A 21,198-nucleotide genomic window follows, 5' to 3' on the forward strand; every position below is an offset into this window, starting at 1 on the left:
TGAAAGACTAGATCACTCTATGCTCACATCAGTGTCTTATCTGGCAGCCCAGAACTTGTGCATGATCAATGACATAGACACATCTGACCAATATACCAATACCAGTAATAGAAACTAAGCAAGTCTTCTGAATTTACTGTTAATTAATAATAATAATTGTAAGAAATTAATTATTGTTGGTTTATTTTCAAATATAACTATGTACTCTAGATCCAACTTGAAGCAAACACCTCCCTTATGTGCTTTAAATGTTAACATTCTATCCTTCAGTTTAAGTATGTTTGCATTAAATATTGCCAGAATATACTGCTATAATNTTAAAAAAATAAATAAGGACACTACAGGAAAAGTCAGCAATCCTTATTCTACCTACTGAAAACCTAGAAGTACATAGTGTTTCTAAAATCCGACACTCTAGCGTTTGCTTTAAGATGCCTGAAACCCATTCCAACTATTTGCCACCTACAGCCTTTAAAGTTTGTTGCAGCAGACACAACTTTTAAAATTAAATTTCTTTGACATATTTGGTCCATGTTGTACAAAAAAATTAAAACACATTGGTGAAAGACGTAGACACATTTTTATAGCTTAAAAAAAATCAATGTTGTTGCCTTTCAGCCCAGGGTAAGACCAATTAAGTAGACTATAAAAGTGAAAATAAAGCTACTATTTTTCACTAGACACTTCCAATATTTTAAAGAAGATCCTGATTTTTTTAAGTTCACTCATTGACTCTACTTCTGTCCTCAGGCCAAAAATGAAGAAAAACAAAGTCTTAAAAGAACAAAAAGATTTACAGTTGTATCTTTATCAATAGAGAGATTTCCAGGTGATTCCAATGTATTTTGCTGGCCAATAAGCCATATGAAATCAGTATTTAAGGTGGATGATGATTTATGCAAAATTCTGATGAATTAAAAATAGCAAAAACAATAAATTCATTAAGGAATAAGAAACTAGAGGTTCCTATGTGGCTTATTGTGATGATCCAAGATAATCAGACTCTAAATAGGCACCTTAAAACGCCATGAAAACCCTTTGGGCCAGATGACCCATCTTTATTTTTTTTTTAATTTTTTTTAAGATTTTATTTATTTATTTGACAGAGACAGTCAGCGAGAGAGGGAACACAAGCAGGGGGAGTGGGAGAGGAAGAAGCAGGCTCCCAGCGGAGGAGCCTGATGTGGGGCTCGATCCCAGAACGCCGGGATCACGCCCTGAGCCGAAGGCAGACGCTTAACGACTGCGCCACCCAGGCGCCCCGACCCATCTTTAAATATAAGCAACAATAACTAGTGGACAACTTAAATGTTGGTTACATATGTATATACATTTGTCAAAATTCATTGAGATGTACACTTAAGATCTGTGCACTTAACTATGTGTGAGTTCTACCTCAACAAAGGTAAAAGAACAGTTAGGTATATAAAGAACTGTTAACATAAATAAAAAAGAAAAAAACCCAAATACACTAAGATACAGTTTCTCATCTATCAGGCTAGCAAAACTCCAGATGTGTCACAGAACACTCTGTGAGGCTATAGGGAAACACACTCTTTCTTGTTGCTGGTAGGAATGCAAAATGGTGCAACCTCCCACAGAAGGGTATCTGGAGGTGTAGAGTGAAATTTCATATGGATTTACCCTCTGACCTAGCAACTTTACTTATAGAAATCTATCTGAAGACCATACCGACAAAAGTATAAAAAGATAAATGAACGAAACTATTCACTGCAGCACAATTTGTGATGGAAAAAGACTGCAGTACAAAAATTCCATCAATCAGTGATCCTGCCAAAATAAATTGAACCTGAATCTCATCAGATCTCCAGATATAACTACCAATTAACTGGAAATGCAAGAGACAGAAAAACATGTTAAATGACACCATCAGGATGTAATCAGCAAAATCCAGTCTGTAAGAATATATAAAAGACAAACAATACAATTTTTTCAGAAAATAAATTACAAAAATACAAGAGGATAGAGGGGACCTAAAAAAAAAATCAACTGTAATATATGGATCTACTTAGATACTGATTTGAACAAGCTTTAAGTAAAAAAGAAAATTGAAGACAATCATGGAAATTCAACACTGGCTATTTGAAATTAAGAAATTATTAGTATCCTAATGGTAATGCTATTATAGGGTTTGGGGTGGGTCTGTTTAGCCCTCATCTTTTAGAGACACACGCTGAAATATTTATGGTTAAATATTATGATGCCTGAGATCTACTTCAAAATAACCTGGCACAGGGGAAAGTTGTGGTAAGGAGTATAGAGAAAACAATAGCCAAGAGTTGATCACAGTTGAAGCTGGATAAATTACATAGAGATTAATCATTCACTCTAATTTTGCATATACTTATAATTTCTGATAAGGTTTTAAAAAAAGAATTAGTAGACACATACTTCGATGGACAGCAAGAAATATTCATTCCTGCAAATCAAAGCCATTCAAATAAAAATAATTATAAAGATCTCTTTTATGCATAACCTAAATTAGAAATGAACAGCTAACATATAATGCACCAAAAATTGGTCTCAGTTTCCAGCCCAAATCTACTCTTTGGCTTCAGGTTCAGTCTCAGCCTGTGAAAGACTAGATCACTCTATGCTCACATCAGTGTCTTCTTATCTGGCAGCCCAGAACTTGTGCATGATCAATGACATAGACACATCTGACCAATATACCAATACCAGTAATAGAAACTAAGCAAGTCTTCTGAATTTACTGTTAATTAATAATAATAATTGTAAGAAATTAATTATTGTTGGTTTATTTTCAAATATAACTATGTACTCTAGATCCAACTTGAAGCAAACACCTCCCTTATGTGCTTTAAATGTTAACATTCTATCCTTCAGTTTAAGTATGTTTGCATTAAATATTGCCAGAATATACTGCTATAATTAACAATGATTGTTAAAGCTGTTAATTTCATGTGCTAGAAAATAACACATTTAATTAGTTTAAAAAATAGGAAATGAACTGATATTTAATACAAATATTGAAAGAATGCATTAACTGTGTAACATTAGGAAGAAAAATATTCTTCTTGAGCCAATGCATATTTTATAAAAATGTAAGTAACAGTATAAAAAAGAGTAACAGAGATGATATTATAATCATAATCCTAGTTGGTGTAGACTGGTACATATGTTAGCATTCATAACATTAAACAAAATAAACTTTAAGAATTATACTTAATTTCCAGTTATCTGATTCCATTTAAGCCATGAATCTTTCAAGGAACTGTCCTATTTAGGAATTGTTCACATTTTATAAGAGTCAATTAAAAGCAAAATATCAACTTGCTATCTCTAAATTAAATGAGAAGCGAAGACCAAAAATCACATAAAACAACATTTTCAATACATCTTTCTTAGTCCAGCTCTACTAAAAAAATGAAAACTATAAAAGAGAAGAGGAAAGTATTAGAAAATGATGAAATATCCAGGATACATTTTGTTCTCACTAACTGAGATTCAAAACAACAGATACTATAAAAATGCTTTAACAGGACAATTTCTTATCATTATGAATCCATGGAGACTAAAAATGGAAACAAAAAGCTTATCGAAATGATTGCTATAGACTGTGAGCCATTTTCAGTAGTTGAAGACAAGGGATTTTTGAGATTTGCCAAGCTATAAATCCCAGGTACAGTTATTTCCAGAAAATATGTAACTAAAAAGCTTTTTCCTGAATTATATTCTATGAACAAAAAGGTTATTGATGTTATTTAAAGTGTCACTTGAAAGTGATCATCTGTTTAATCTCACAAATATGTAACAAACACAGTGACCAGAGAGAAGTAATCTAGCAGCTGACAGGGCTGAGAAATTACTGCCCTTGCGCTTAATATCAAAAATTGAAAGCCACATCAATAATTAAAATTTTTAAACATGTTTATTCTTTGATAGTGATTCTTTTACCAAAGAGAAATTCACTGTGACCAAGCACTGAGTTTTGACACTCAACCATTCTACATTCAGCCAAAAAAATGTGTTTTTTGTACATGATGGATGGACAGGTATATAGATAATATTTAAGATGTATATGTATATATATGAATACATATGTATATATTCCAATACTGACAGGGTGTAGAGGAAGTATCTGTGGTTAACACTTGAGAAAGAACTTTTTAAAAAAATTCATATTTTTTTGGCCCAAACATTCCAATCATGGGAATTTATCCTTTGAGGGTGAAGGATTCTAAAACATGAAAAGTGTCTCTGCATGAAGATATTTACCAAAATATGATTTCCAATATTATAAAATTAGATACAATCCAAATATCCAAAAATTGGAATGTGATAAGTCATGTATATTTTACTATTTGAAGTACTCATCACTCCTGTTTTGGCTTCTTTTTTATTGGCCTTGAAATCCCAATTCCAATGTCATTGCCTCAGAAAAGCCTTCCCACTCAACCAGGATCAAATCCTGTTAGTATACAGCAGACAGCATGTTTTTATTATTTGATAAACACTGACTTTCCTCCTCCTGTCCTGCAAACAGTACATGCCATGAGGGTAGGGGATGTATTTTGATCATTATTGTATTACCGAGCCACGTAATAAATATTTATTTATGAGAGTAGTTAAATATTGCATAATAAATAAATATTATAAAGGTATGTGGCAAAGTGTTAGGGGGAAAGTATACAGGATTTCATGTCTATGTTTATCATGGGAGAAAAAAATATGTATGTATATGTTTATGTCTATATATGAATGCATGTATGTGATGTATATACAATGGGTCAGAATAGAAGTCAGAAATATGAAAATAGTTTTATTAGGATGATAGTTATGTAAGTGATTTTCCCATAAAATTTCTTTCAATGTCCTGAAAACATCAAATTCTTTTAAAGTTATATCTGAGCTGAAGAAATAAGGCCCTTTTTAAGAAGTCTCCTTAGTTTGAGGGGATATAGCTCATGGATAGATAGTCATTTCTTTAGAACAGGTATTAAATGCGCTTTGGAATCATAATATTTGCCTTTTTAAAAAGACATTAACCATAAAAAGCCATACAAAACTAATGTAACACAAAAAATGCTAAATGCAAATGAAAACTTATAAATTACTTAATATGTCACTTCGCCCAATCAGATTTTTAATGCAACCAAGCAATGAAAATGTTGTTTGTAAGGTACTTTATTATGTGTACAAGAGAGAAACATATTACATGAGTAATCCTAAACCATACATGGTCCTAAAATACTGTGCACAATCACTTGCACATAAACCCCTTTCAAAACTAGTCCAGGTTCACCTTTTTGGAGATCAGGGCAAAAAAGGGAATTGTAGAAAAGAGAGGCACCTGAGGGCGTATTTGTAGCATGTGGCAAAAGGAGCCTTAAATCAGATGATAATCCATGGCTGGCACTTATTTGCAATTCTTATTTTTCAGAGTAAGTTAGAAATTGTTGAAAGCTAATAAAATAGCTATCTTTCTAAAAGTAAAGACCTTGGGGTTGTTATGAACATTAACTGAGGAATGCATGTAAACTATATAGCACAGTGTCCAAGAACATTCAATAAACGCTAGCTGCTATTCACTATTATTAATAGTTGGAAGATTCTAAAAACTATTTAGAATGTCATTTACTTTCACATTTACATTATAAATATCATTTTACTTCCTGGAAACTCAGTTTTCCGAAACACACATACACACTTCTAACCTTTAGCTCTATAGAGGCAGAAGCTGATTTTTTTGCTTCCGTTAATGCACGCAACTGTTGATAATCTACTGGTTTATACTTGGTGCTTCTCACTCGATTTTTCATACGGAACACCAGATTATCTGTTTTTCATTAAAAACAAAAAATGACAAAGAAATAGTATCATATTATTGGAAGTCTAAATATAGCTATGGCAACATGTCAATTGCAGGTCTTATTTTTGAATATTTTTAAGCAAAAACAAGAAATAATAGTACAACATTCATAGTATATTTGAACCTCTATCTCTGGAAACTTTAAAAATAATTACCACTATATACCTTGCATAAAATTTCTTCTAAAAGAACAGAAAGGGAATATTTCCATTTTAGTAAGTATATTGAGAATTTTAGAAAATTAATGGCAAGATACAAAGTGTGACCGTTCTTTTTATTTAAAAAGTTTTAGGCATCAACTGTGAATATTTAAATTTCATCTTATGAATCAAATTAATTAGATTTTTTAAATCATAGCTGCATTTCTAACAGAAAAAATGTAAATAATTTCACGTAAATTTGAAAAAAGGTTGAAACTGAAAGCTAAAAAATTTAATGGGCAAATAAGAATAAAATGATATAAAACGATCAGGTGGGCATTCTCCATCCAAATATATAAAATGTCCTAGTTTAGTATGATATTAGCTGTTCTGATAAAGTAAAACATAAGTAGAAGGTACCCAAAGGCCAAGTAGCAAAAAGTATAATAATCTGAGTAATTTAAGCAAAAAAACACAACGCACTTTTGCCCCAACTATATGAATAATTAATCGATACCATATAAAATAAGTATATCATGAATCACATGACTTTAAGTGAACTCCAAATGATTTAAGGACAAGCACAGTAAAGGAAAGTATGGTTTTCGTGACCACTGTTGAAGATTAAGCATGCACTGTAAGGGAATTGGAGAAACCTTTGGTATGTCCAAACAATGAGCTTTCCATTAAAATTTTGAAAATCAACATTCCAACTTTACATCATGCATAATCCACTATAAATCATAGAACAGATTTGGAAGTAGAAAAAATACCTGCGCTATCGTTTTTCTGAATTGTCATGAATGGTTGATGTCTTTTATTCAAGTCCTCCATATCTGTCAAAGAAACAAGAGACAGCTAAAATTTCACAATGTTATTTTCCAAACATTTTTAAAGATGTGTTAATCATAGTATTTTGTATAACAAGGCCCACGACTGGGTGCTATAACTCTTTGTATTTAATAAAATTTGCTTCTCCAAGTTCTAGAAGCTTCCTTCCATTAGTTTTTTTCCTCTATACCTTTCCTGTCTTGGTGTCTCCTTCCAACCTCTGACATTTTAATCCTCCTCTCTTGGATTGTCTCAGTGACTGATAAATATTTTGTGATTAAAAAATTATCCTGAGTTCCTAGGAGGAAAAAAAACTGCATAAATTTAAAAATAAAGCAGCCAGGCCAAGTGACTCACTACTACCATTAAACAAATCAGCCTTTGTGGCTGATGCTTGGATGTACCATCCACTTCTAGAAAGCACTCGATGCTCAGCTCTCCCTTCTTTCAGAGTTGGACTCAGTTTCAGAGAGTAATCTTGTCCAAAGGTATACCATTGCTGGGGCAGCCTATACCCAATGACTGAACAAGGCAGGATTATAAAGTCAGACCAGTTTGGACCCAATGTGGGTCACCCTGATGGGCAATATTTAATCCAGAGCTCCCTGCAGGATTGACCCAGACTTTGTTTCACCTGCATTGAAACTGACTTTTTCATCTGCCCAATCCTGCTTCCTTCTTCTTCCTTTCAGGGATATGGATCCCTAATGAATATCTAGCACCTCAAGCTCTGCCTCAGCATCTCCTTCCTGAGAACCCAACCTGTGGTAGCATCAAACTAAAGTAACATCTTTTTAGGGCACCTCCAGGGCAACAGGAGGTTGGGTTAAATGGTACTTTATTTTTTTTTTAAAGATTTTATTTATTTATTCGACAGAGATAGAGACAGCCAGCGAGAGAGGGAACACAAGCAGGGGGAGTGAGAGAGGAAGAANTCCTGAGAACCCAACCTGTGGTAGCATCAAACTAAAGTAACATCTTTTTAGGGCAACTCCAGGGCAACAGGAGGTTGGGTTAAATGGTACTTTAAGTAAAAATACCATTTTCCATAAATTTCCATAAATTTTGTAGGTTCAACTAGTCATGTCTAGTGGTTTTTACAGTAATCTAATTCTTCTTAAATCGAAGAGAAAGTAGCTCAAGTACATGACTTTTGGAAACTCTTCCAAGTTACCAAGAATCATGGTGATTGCCCANCTTTAAGTAAAAATACCATTTTCCATAAATTTTGTTCCATATCCACTAGGTTCAACTAGTCATGTCTAGTGGTTTTTACAGTAATCTAATTCTTCTTAAATGGAAGAGAAAGTAGCTCAAGTACATGACTTTTGGAAACTCTTCCAAGTTACCAAGAATCATGGTGATTGCCCACCAGCTTTCAGAATATAGCAATAAACTCCAGTGTGTAACTTCTATAGGGTCTCCAGTCAGGGAATTCTTGTTTTAAGCTTTCAATAACATAGACAAGCCTCCCTATAGTCTGGTTTCTACTCACATCTACATCCTATCCATTAGGATTCTTCTTTTGGGGGGGAAGACTTTCACCTGTCAGTCTGCACTGCCTCAAGCCACCATCACCTCCTGCCTGATGACAGCAGCAGTTCTACTTTGTACCTTAGAGTCCATTCTTCACACAGTAGCCCAAGTAACCTCTTGAAAAACTCTAGTCTGACCTTGCTGAATCCCTTCAATGGCTTCCATTATCCTTTAAAATAGTGCCCTAAATGGCCTATAAGGCCCTGCATGACCTTGCCCTTGGTCATCTCCCCATTCTCATCTCATCCACACATTTCAACCACACTGGCCTCTCTGTTTCTAAAATATACCAAGTTCATTTTGCCTTAAGGCCTTCTCATTTGCTGTCCTCTCTATCTTACAGATATTTTCTTCTTTTTTTTACCTGGCCAGTTCCTACTCAGCCTTCAGCTAAACCATCATGTCACACTTCCTCAGAGACTTAATCAGACTTCTCCACCTAAGTAAGGGAGAACCCTTTGTTTTTCTCTCATCCCATTCCCTCCTTTCCATGATAATTTGTATCGTTCTTCACATCCCCATATTTACTGATTTGATGTCTGTCTTCCTCCACAGACTTGCAGACTATGTGTGTCTTCTGATTACATTCCCCAGTGCATAGCATAGGTAGTAAATGCTCAAAAATATTGAGAAAATCAATAAAAGGTAGCTGGCGGTAGCTTGATGTCTTCTAGCCCCCAGAAGGGCTGCAATACCAATTCCTTAGTCTATACTATAGCCTCCCTCTCCAACAATAAATTTTTACTTCTCAAAAAGTCTGCCTTAATGGTGCAGCCTACAGGCAGAAATGGCACATTTACATGTCTTTGGATGCCATCAGATCAATGAGAGAGTGACAAGGTACACAACCATAGGGAATGCAGAAAACATGGAAAACTAAAGAGCATCCCATGCCCAAAGATAATCAAATACATTTTTTTCTTTTTATTAACAAAGTTATGCCACAAATAAAGCAAGTATCCAAAACAAACGGATGCTGGATTTAGCAGCCAGTTCATGAGCTCTGGCCAACTGAGTCTCACCCCTAGTTTTCATCTCCATCTCCCACTCAGAACCTAACTAAGGCCTGCTATCTCCATCTTAGAGAGACCTTGCCAATTCTCTCATTGATTAGCTTTAGGTATTTCCTCAGTAGGGAGCCCATCCTGCTCAGATTTAGGACTCATTTTGGGGGGATTTAGATTGCAAGATTGAGGCCTTGAAACAAAGTGGGGTTTTGCAGACTCCCTTTAGGTTACCTTGGTCTAACATTGCTTAGATTTTCAGAGGAAAGTCATAAAGTCCACACAACATTTCTCACCATTTCTATATGGTTCAAATATTAATTATGACCGTAAGAAACTTTCAGAATACATGCTGGAAATCAAAATAGCGAACAAAAACTATTCTGTCTTCATGAACTTGAAATCTAGTTTGCTTGCAACTGTATACAAGACCAAGCAAAAACACTTCTTGACCTTATTCTTTAATATTTATATATAAAGCATAAATAATTACTTACCTTTCAGGGATGCTGAGGATCTCTGAACTAAATAATTGTTAAACTGAAATAATATAAGACTGACAGTTGTAGTGTTCCTTACATCAGAGAATTAAAAGACATCAGATTTAGAATCTGAAAAGTTCACATTAATTCACTTTGACTAACTTCTCATTTTAACGTATGAGATGATTGCAGCTCATAAAATGACCAGGATCACAGAGAACTTCAAGTCCAAAATCTCATATTCATAAAACAAAAATCCCTGAAAATGAAGGTGTATATCATAATCAATATGGTGTCCAAATACAATCTGAGCTGAAATAATTTGGTGGCAAAATTGACCCAAACCAAAGTTTATTTTATTAGTGGACAGTCATACATTTGTCCGGAAGTGTTAATGTGTTTAATTACAGGGTGCTGCCCAGATACCATCACTTTTAACTAATATAGGGCACATGCTCGATATCACATTTCTAAAAATCTGAAAAATCAAAACTAGATCTGGCACCACAGACCTCAGATAAGAGATTGTGAAACTGTACTAAAACAAACAGTCCTTGATTCCCAAACAAGCATATGTCATCTAGGTCATTTCAATTTTATGCTTACTAGTGAAATTCAAAGTGGCTACTTCAGCCTGCAGTTACAATGCTTTTGACTGAGTAACGGCTACTTGAACAGAATTTTCCATGTTAAATAATTTTAAAGCATTTAATTTTAGAAATTAATTCCATGTTCATATTATGTGATATTTTAGAAGTCGCTTATGAGTATGATCAAAATGTTAAACCTTTTAGATCTGCTCAATTACTGAAAATATTTTAAAATAATATATTTTTATGAGAAGTTTCTTATAGTGGAGGAAGAACATTTTGATATATAATGTAACGATAGCCTCGCAGTAGCTAGAGGATTGAATAAAGATTTTAATATAAAGCTAATTTTTACAGATTTGACAGACAGTCTAAACTTAAAAAAACTACATGACCTCAACTGGTCTCTATGGGGTAGGTAAGCAAGAAGGATTTCTCTAGAGATCAGAAAAAAATAGCAAAGAGATCATTTATATAACAAGGCAATCTTTTTACAGTGTTAAAATTTGTATTATTCTCTTTCCTAAAAAAATCTCTTTTAATACACCAAGGAAGAAAATCTCAGTTGTACTTTGGCTTAAAATTGTACAACACATAGATAGTTTGTTAACTCTAAACTGCCTAACTGTGTAGATGTGTAGATTAGCCAATCACCCCATAAAGGTAAGTTTTCAAAAGTGATAGGGATTCTGCCAGGCCAAATAGTGTGAGAACGAAACCAATATGAAAAAATACCTTGGATGTAGCATCATATTACAGCCTTTTTTCATATGAAAGGTCTCGTTTCAAATGTGAGTTCAAAAACTATGGCCAAAGTCTGGTTTAAGCATTATTTTTCTAACATGCAAAATTCTCTTTTAAATTCTAAGCAGAATGGTGAATATCACTTCCATTATGAAACATTATACATTGTAGTCAGCATAAGATAAAAATATTGCCCTGGAAAAATGAATGGAACCAAAAGCAAAACTATTAAAGTCAATAAAAACAGTTAAATAAAATGTTTAGTTACATAATATCTCATAATAATTTCAAACATAATGGGGAAAGCTCTCACTCAAAAGACAACTACAAAAGAACAAACAAAAACAAAATATCTATGAATAAACTGTACAAGAAATGTGTAGGACTCATACCCTAAAAAACCACAAAAGTTTATTAAAGGAAGCAAAACTTAAGTAGAGAAAAATAATTCTGATTCTGTGGGCCAAATACTTACTAGTGGCAATTTTGGGACAGTAGGATTAGAGTTGATTTTGATCTCCTCTTTTTGTTTGAGTAGAATTTTCGAAAATATTTTTTTACAGGAAGAAGAAAAATACATCTTAAAAAATATTAAGCCAGGGCAATAGTTATTTCAGTATAAATTAGGGGAAGTGATTACACAGTTTCCATATTTTACCAGTCAGAAAAGAAACTGGGTTTCATGACACCAAGACTCCTTTAAGATGTGAACTTGTATATACAATTTTTCACACTAATATTGAACTGACATATTTCTCACTAGTCTTCTATTGAAAAGCAGGATATGTTAAATACATTTGTAGAATTTTCTAGAACTTGAAAATGTTAGCATTAAAATATTCATAAGTTGACTTTTTTTTTAAATGATTTTTTTATTATATTATGTTAGTCACCATACAGCACATCCCCAGCTTCCGATGTAAAGCCCCATGATTCATCAGTTGCATATAACACCCAGTGCACCATGCAATACGTGCCCTCCTTACTACCCATCACCGGTCTATGCCATTCTCCCACCCCTCTCCCCTCTGAGGCCCCCAGTTCGTTTCTCATAGTCCATAGTCTATCATGTTTCATAAGTTGACTTTTTAATGCTGTATGAGGAATAAATATATTAAACTATCCTTTCAATTATAAAAGTACTGGTTAAATAATATGAAACTGTATAGAAAAATATAAGGTAAAAATTAAAATTTCCAGCCCTACTTAGCCCTAATACTACAAATGTATTTAGGCCTGGAAGTCATTTTCAATGTTTTATTGTATATTCTTTCAAAGATTTTCTATGCACATAAACATACACATGCATATCCAATTTTTTCACAAATGCAACCATTATATATGTACAGTTCTACAAGTTGCTTCTCATTTAATAACTCATCTTTCCACATCACTCTATTTGTGTGTCTATGCCTGTATAGACAAATCTTTAATGGCTGTTAAGGAACTAATTTACATATATATCACCATTTATTAACCAGTACAAGAATCCAAGAATGAAATTTTTCAAAAAATATTTTACCCTTTTACTCCAAAACAAAATCCATAAGCAAAGGAAATATAAAAAATCTCTGCCCTTTTCATAATTCATACAAATTTGCTTATGAAGCAAAGTCTACATATAGTCACCCTTTATGAATATCCCTTTTTTTATGTCTATAATAGCTCAAAGAGGAGAATCCAAATCAACCTCACTAATGAAAATGATTCAAATAAAAATCTACTTATCCCATATGCTTTTCCAATAAAAGTCTGGGGAGCAAAATCAAGTAGAAAGAACAGAATTAATCAAGGCAAGGAACCTAGAAGTTTCTGAGGGACTTCAGAGTTCCACAGAGAGTGGAAGTAACTTCTGTAGAGCCTCCCATGCCCTTATTCCTGCTACATCCTCAAAGCTGTTTTAATCATTTCAAAAATACAAGAGAAGGGGCGCCTGGGTGGCACAGCGGTTAAGCGCCTGCCTTCGGCTCAGGGCGTGATCCCAGCGTTCTGGGATCGAGCCCCACATCAGGCTCCTCCGCTATGAGCCTGCTTCTTCCTCTCCCACTCCCCCTGCTTGTGTTCCCTTTCTCGCTGACTGTCTCTATCTCTGTCGAATAAATAAATAAAATCTTTAAAAAAAAATACAAGAGAAATTGCATGTGTACCTAGTTTAAAGTAGTACATAGTAAAGACAAAGGGTGGGGGGAGGAGGGAAATTGAATTTACCTATTACCTCTTCTATCTGAGAAACTCACGGTGATAGCCTCAGAAATTCCAACCAGAAGCCATGACTGGCAGTTTCAAGCTATGGCAAAATAACTTGGGAAAATTAAATAATTATTTATGCTGAAATATTACTTTGTCCCTAGTTTTCTCCCTAAATGGGCAACCTGTAAAAGAAGAGTATTAAAAATGATCCTCTATTGTGAAAAGACTCACCACTTGTCCTTCTTGACTTGTCATTTTGGACATGCTTAAACTGGAGACTTTGTCAACCTTCTTCAGATACAATCTGGGAATCCAGTTCCTCATCCTATATACGTGGACTTGATTAAGTTAAGAGACTTGGCTTCTCTCTGGTTCTTTTTACTTCTAACCTCTCCATCACAGAGGAGCTTCATATAATTCACCCCCTTCAAATCTTTTGTGTAGATTTTTTCAGTAGTGATAGGAAATTGACAGTGCTCTTTCATACCTCCTTACTTTTGCATATGCTGTTATCTGTGCTTGGAATGCCTTTCTCAACCCCTGTCTGTCTGGCCAATGACTACATACTTTTCAGTCACGTTTTAAGCATCCTACTGGAGCTTCTCTTAATCCAGGTATAGATTATTTATCTCCTCTCTTGTGCTACTATTATACTTTTGTGTATCACTGCTGATGCAGTTATTCATTTATTCAATGTTTATTGAACATCTATCATAGACTAGATTAAGGGATATAGATTTATCCAGGCTTTGCAGAGAGACCTGCCCTGGGCATCTTGTCTGAAGTAGTCCCCTTTACCCTCAGTCACTCTTTATCCCCTCAATCTCATTATTTCCCTTCATAGCACTTCTCACTATGTGGCATTATACTATATATTCATTCTTTGTTGATTTGCTTGTTGTTCACTTCTACAATAAGGATGTATGCTCTATAAAAGCAGGATGTATGCTCTATAAAATCAGCACATAACACATCTATGACATCTTACCTCTTCAAGAGTTTGAAGGTAAGAAGGACATTCTTTGGATAGTACAAACAGATTATCTGCTTTATCTCCAACATGTATGGTTCAATGAAAAAAAGTAAGTTGCACTATGATATATACCATATGATGCCATTACATAAACATGCAAAGACACCAAAAAATGTTGTGCATATTACCCACACACTCCCCCACACATGCATTCCACATAGGACAAAAGTCTAAAGAATATACAAATAGACCAAACTAGAGAGGATACTGCAACTGGAGGTTAGTTTCAAAGGGGACTCTAACTATCTGTAATGAAATCTTTGCTTTTTTATGAAGAGAATGTATATACGTATATTTATATAATTAAGAGTAATAAACATTGCCCCCAAAGGTCTTATTTCTAAATGATTATATTATCTACTGTAGAATTAATACAATTACATTTGAGTTCATAAGTGATTATCTGATGGGTTCTACCATTGAGAGCCCCAGGGCCTAATAACCCAACCGCACCCTGAACCTGCTAAACTTGGACTACCTCCAAAGGACCTTGACCCTCCCAGATCATGACAACCCTGTAAAGCCCAGCCTAAATATCCAGTTAACTTTATCATTTATTTTCAATATAATAAAATATTTTTGGAGGGGGGAGAAAGAGGGTGCACATGTGCTAGCAGGGGGCAGGAAGGGGCAGAGGGAGAGGGAGAGAGAGAATCTTAAGCAGGTCCATGCCCAGTGCAGAGCCTGAGGCCGAGCTCAAGCTCACGACACTGACTGAGATCATGACCTGAGCTGAAACCAAGAGTTGGATGCCTAACTAACTGAGCCACCCAGGCACCCTTAATCAAATAATTTTATATAAATTTGTTGTGCCTTGTACTAGAAATTTCTTCTGACATCTTCTTTAACAAAATGATTCAAAACACAGTATTTTTAAATTTTACTTAATGGTTATAAATGCACTGCTCATTCTTTTGATCACAAGTTTGTTCAGTAAAAGAAAACTATTAACATCAAGGCCACAAGCAAGGTTATAAAGTTCAACAATTAAATGGAATTTTCCACTATTCCACTATTATTGCTGAGGAAATTATATAATCTTCATTTTAAAACAGACAAAGCTAGGTGTCAATATCCATTCTCCCTTTTGTCCTTCCTAGCAGAACCCAATTTTGTTTAGGATTGGCCTTCCTTGATATCCCTGAGATTCTAAGTGACCATGTGACACAGTTCCAGCCAATGACATATAAGCAGATGTCTGCTGGGAATTGGGGTACAAGATTTGTTTCTTCATATGAGCACTGCCCCTTCCCCGTCCTTCCTCCTTTCTTCTTTCCTGAAAATGTGGATGTGAAACTGGACATGGAGAGGCCATCTATGACTATGTAGTGAGTATTAGGATGAAAGATATATACTAAGTATCCCAGAGAAGAAAGCCAAAAGGAGCTTAGGACACTGATGATATCAAGAATCTGCTACACCAGCTGTGGACTACTTCTCTCTGGACTTGTTATGAGGAATAAATCCCAAGCTTCTGCAAGGAGCTTCTGTAACTTTCAGCCAAACAAAATTCCCAACTGATACATAATGGGAAAATATGAAGTACCCAGGAAATATTGATGCTTTTCCATATACAGCAGTACAAAAATTCTTCTAGAAAAGTACCCATCAATACAGCATAGAATAAAATACTAGAAAATACTACTGTGGTTGCTTTTCAATAGTACCATGAGAAAATCACAGCTAGAAATATTACTTATTTGAAAGCTCCAATAGAGTTTCATTTGCAGTTCAACGCAGCTGAAAGAGAGTAGGTAAAGAGTGTAGGTGGTTCTGGAAGAGGAAAAAGAAGAAAAATCTTCAGAAACTTAATGTCACTATCAAAAAATAACACAGAAGAATGTATCTGTGAGTTTTCAATACTCCAGAATAAATAGTTTTTCCACAAAGGATGACTACGTGAAGAGGAATTTTCTTTTAAAATGCTACACAAATTTTGAAAAAATTTTTAATAAAAAATGGCAATCGATCACTCTTTAACAATAAAGACTATAAGACTCTGTTAAATGACAGTACTTGGAACAAGTAGCACTAACACATTTTGAATGAATGAAATAATTATAATGGGTAGGAAATATTAATTCATTTTTGTGTAAGGGAAAGATCTCTAAGGTGAAGGCATGAAGAAAGGAAAGGAAAAGGTAAATGGAATTAAGATAGTTTAGAGGAGGGAAAGAAAGTGTGAAGAAAAAGAAAATTAAAAAGAAGAAAGAAAGAAAAATAATGTGTTCATTTCCTATTTCTACTTTCTAGTTCCCTTAAGTTTGGTCAAAAAAGAAGGCATCCTCCTCCCTATAAAGGCAAACTCACAGCTTAGATTAGCTTCACTGAAGTGGTTAGAGGTTTTACTGCAAAGGAGGTAGAGCAGGTAATTTTCAAACACAAAGGTGGGCCCTAACTAAGGCAGGTGTGGTAGGATTTCCATTGGCAGGAGGCAACTAACTCAGGATGAGCAGCTCTACTCTGGAGAAGAGAGAGGGAACATCTATCTGATGTGAACAGATGGGCCGAATGCAGAAGATGTAATGAGAGATGTCAGTCTTTTACTGTTTCAATTTTTGTTTCAATCTAATTCTTCACACAGAAAAAGAGAAAGAAATCCTCCACTATCCTCTATTTCATGTTCTCCTTCCACAGGGACAGATGAAGTTGAAAGTCCTGGTATGGAAAATCTCAATAATATCTTATGAAAGCTGGGGGAGGTAGAAGAAAAGTAAATTTCTCTCCCTGAACAAAAGAGTGAAAGAAGAGTTCTTTCTGCCTCGGGTGGTGTGAGAGCAGAGTAAGGCGGAGGGTGGTGAGAGGGCCAAACGTCATGTAACACAAGGACAAACGGTAAGAATTTGGCTGCGTGGGATTTTCCACTTGGCTTTAAAAACACCATTGAAATAATTTGGTCCAAAATATAATGGTCAATAATACATAAAATAGTCATTAACATATGACTACTACTTGTCAGTGGCAATTGAAGACATCAGATGCATGAGATATCCATGAAATGCGAGATTTTAAAAATCTGTTCCTGTAGAAAACATTGCCAACAACATGGGTATGTTTAAAATTTAATTGATACGAAAACAGCACATTCTCAAAACTAAGATACACCTTAACTGTAGTGTTGGGCTTTGGACTAAGACTACAGAAAAGTGAATTCTAACTCACCACTTTAAAATTATGCAATTCTCAGCAAATTACTTAAATGATAGAAAAGACTTAATATTGTAAACATGTCAATTCTTCCAAATTAATTTATATATCTCAACTGAAATCCTAGAAGATTTTTTAGTAAAAAATGGCAAGCTGAGGGGCGCCTGGGTGGCACAGCGGTTAAGCGTCTGCCTTCGGCTCAGGGCGTGATCCCGGCGTTGTGGGATCAAGCCCCACATCAGGCTCCTCTGCTATGAGCCTGCTTCTTCCTCTCCCACTCCCCCTGCTTGTGTTCCCTCTCTCGCTAGCTGTCTCTATCTCTGTCAAATAAATAAATAAAATCTTTTAAAAAAAAATGAAAAGCTGATTTAAAATGTGTATAGAAATGCAAAGAACAAAGGATAGCCAAGGAAATCTTAAAGAAGAGAATAAAGCTGGAGGATTTATAGTACCATATATCAAGATCTACTGTAGTAGTTAAGACAATGTATTAATGGCACAAGGATGGACAAGTAGGCCAATGAACAGTATAGAGAGGCAAGAAACAGATCCATACATATATGGTCACCTGATTTATGACAGAGGTGAGTCACACTGCAGTGTGCAAAGAACAGTCTTCAATAAATGGTCCTAGGATAGCTGGATGTCCATATGGAAAAAATGAATATTGACCCCCTACTTCCCAACATCCACAAATATCAATTCCAGATGTATTGAAGATCAAAATGTGAAATATAAAAAAATGAAGCTTTTAGAACATTACATAGGAGAACATATTCATGACCTTGGAGTTGGCAGAGATTTCTTAAACAGTTCACCAAAAAAGCTAATCATAAATGGAAAATGTAATAAGTTGGGAAATCCTAAAATTAAGAACTTCTGTTCATCCAAATACACCATTAAGGTAGTAAAAGGCAAAGCAAATAGTGGGAAAATATATTTGCAACACATATATTCAATAAAAGGCTTGTATCTAGAATATAGATGTATTTAAATGCCTACAAATTAATAAGGAAAAGTCAGAGAACCCCCCCAAAAAATGAGGCAAACATCTGAATAAACACTCCACAAAAGAAGGATATCCAAATGGCTAATAAACATATTAAAAGGGTTCAACTTTATTCATTAGGAAAATCCAATTCATTTTTTAAAGGATTTTATTTATTTGAGAGACAGAGAACATGCGAATAGGGGAGGAGCAGAGGGAGAGACAGAGGGACAAGTAGACTCCGTGCTGAGTGTGAGACCCTCACAGGGCTCAATCCCACAACTGGGGATTATGATCTGAGCTGAAATCAAGAGTCACACACTTTATCAACTGAGTCACCCAGGCGCCCCCAGGAAAATCCAATTTAAAACCAAAAATGTAATACATCTAAAAATGTGCTAGAGTGGCTAAAATGACAAAGATAGAAAATATCAAATGTTGGTAAGAAGGTGAAGCAACCAGAATATTCATACATTGCTGATGGGAGTGTAAGTTGGTACAACTGCTTTAGAAAACTCACTGGCAGTTCAGCTACTATGACCCAGAAAATCTACTCCTACATGTACCCCAAAGAAATGTGTACATACATTCACCAGAAGATATGTATAAGAATGTTCACAGCAGCACTATTCCTAGTAGCCCCAAATCATAAACTACTCAAATATCTACCAGTGGTTGAATCAATAAATTGTGGTATATTCACAAATTTACTATTTGACTTTGGTCATTAGGAATGAAGCTAAGAGGTGAAGGGGATAGTAAAATATTCATCAATACTAGTGTCTTCCTCGGTCAGGAAAATGATACTTCTGGCTCTGTCCAAGGGGAAGTATTTATAAGAAAGAGGATACATTAACATCAGGCATTATTCTTCTTTAAAGTTTGCATAACTTACTTGTTCAAGATATCTTTTTTCTTTATAATTGCTAGCTGAGGTTAATTTGCTATGGTGACAGAGGTGACAAACTTGATGAGAGGCACTCAACTAATTAAAAAATCAAATCTGAAATTTTCAAACAATAACACAATGTATTTTGCATGCAAAAAAAAAAGTCACCATAAAAATTAATATTGTAGGGGTGCCTGGGTACCTCAGTCAGTTAAGTGTCTGACTCTTGGTTTTGGCTCAGGTCATGATCTCGAGGTCATGGGATTGAGCCCCAAGTAGGGCTCTATGCTCAGGGCAGAGTCTGCCTCAGATTCTCTCTCCCTCTCCCTCCCTCTCTTTCTCATTCTCTCTCTCAAATAAACAAAATATTTTTAAAAATTAATATTGTAGAATATTTAATAAACTACATATAAATATAAAAATCTTAAAGCAAGATACAAAATAGGAAGAATTTTAATTTTATAAGAAGTGTATATACATGTACATACATGAATATTTATTAAATGATTAAAAGCTGTATACCACAGCGCAACAGAATAGATTTTTATTTTCTTTTTGCTCTGTATTTTGTAAACTTGCAAGTGATTGAAGAAAAATATTTTTAAAAAATATTAATAATTTATTAAAAATTTTCAAACAATCACAGACTTACAAAAAGTTTGCAAAAACAGTATAAATTTATTTTTCTGAAAGAAGGCTCCATTTCAGAGGAAGTTGCTGACCTGATTCACTTGAGGGTGTCTTTCCTACTAATAAGGACATTCTCCTGCATAACCACAAGATAATTATTAATAAGAAATTAACACTGATAAACACAACTATCAACTAATCCTCAGACCCCATTCAAGTTTTGCCAATTATTCCAATGATGTACTTTATAGTAAAAAAAACTTCAGTTCAGAATTAAGCATTGCATGTAGTTGTCACGTCTCTTCAGTCTGAAATTGCTATTCAGTCTTTCTTTGACTTACATGATCTTCATAATTTTGAAGATCATAGAACAGTTATTTTGTAGAACGCTCCTCAGTTTGGGTTTCTCTGATGTTTCTACACAGTTAGGCACAGTTATACATCTTTGACAGGAATGTTACAGAAGTGATTTGCGTGCTTCTCATTGCATCCCACCACCTGATTTCCATTTGCCCATTACTGATGTTCATTTTGAACACTTAATCAAGGTAGCATCTGCCACTTTTTCCACTTGTAATTAATAAGTATTTTGTAGAGACTTACTTTGAAATGCTATAAATATCCCAAATTAAACATTTAATTTGTGTATTTATTTGCCTATATCTGTATAGATTCATTTTATTCAGTGGACTATCAACTGTTACTATAACTATTTTTTCTTAAGATTTTATCTTTAAGGGGTGTCCAGGTGGCTCAGTCAATTAAGCATCTGCCTTCAGCTCAGGTCATGGTCCCAGGATCCCTGCATCCAACTCCCTGCTCAGCAGGGAGCCTGCTTCTCCCTCTCCCTCTGTCCCTCCCCTCTCCCTGGTCCTGCTCTCTCTCACTCTTAAATCAATAAATAAATAAACAAAATCTTTAAAAAAGAAAAAAATATTTTATTTTTAAGTAATCTCTATACCCAACATGGAGCTCGAACTTACAACCCTGAGATCAAGAATCGCATGCTCTACTGACTGAACCAGCCAGATGCCCTGTTGCTGTAATTATTTTGATGCTCAAATTACCGTCAGTTTGGGAGAAAGCTCTTCAAGTTGGCTTCTACGTCCCATGTGTTTTAAAAAACAATACCCATTTATT

General features: G+C 34.7%; 1 protein-coding gene across 1 annotated transcript in view; it reads right to left on the bottom strand.

The window, feature by feature from the left end:
* The window catches only part of CCDC148 (coiled-coil domain containing 148), a 231,019-nt gene that overhangs the window by 156,661 nt on the left and 53,160 nt on the right, over positions 1 to 21,198 (bottom strand). The window contains exons 2-3 of the mRNA XM_034654599.1: positions 6,768 to 6,830; positions 5,700 to 5,821 (exon numbers count right to left, since the gene is read on the bottom strand). Coding sequence (XP_034510490.1) covers positions 5,700 to 5,821; positions 6,768 to 6,830 — 185 coding nt within the window. The remainder of the gene's footprint in view (positions 1 to 5,699; positions 5,822 to 6,767; positions 6,831 to 21,198) is intronic.

The sequence above is a fragment of the Ailuropoda melanoleuca genome, chromosome 2, assembly GCF_002007445.2.
Source record: "Ailuropoda melanoleuca isolate Jingjing chromosome 2, ASM200744v2, whole genome shotgun sequence".
Lineage (NCBI taxonomy): Eukaryota > Metazoa > Chordata > Mammalia > Carnivora > Ursidae > Ailuropoda > Ailuropoda melanoleuca.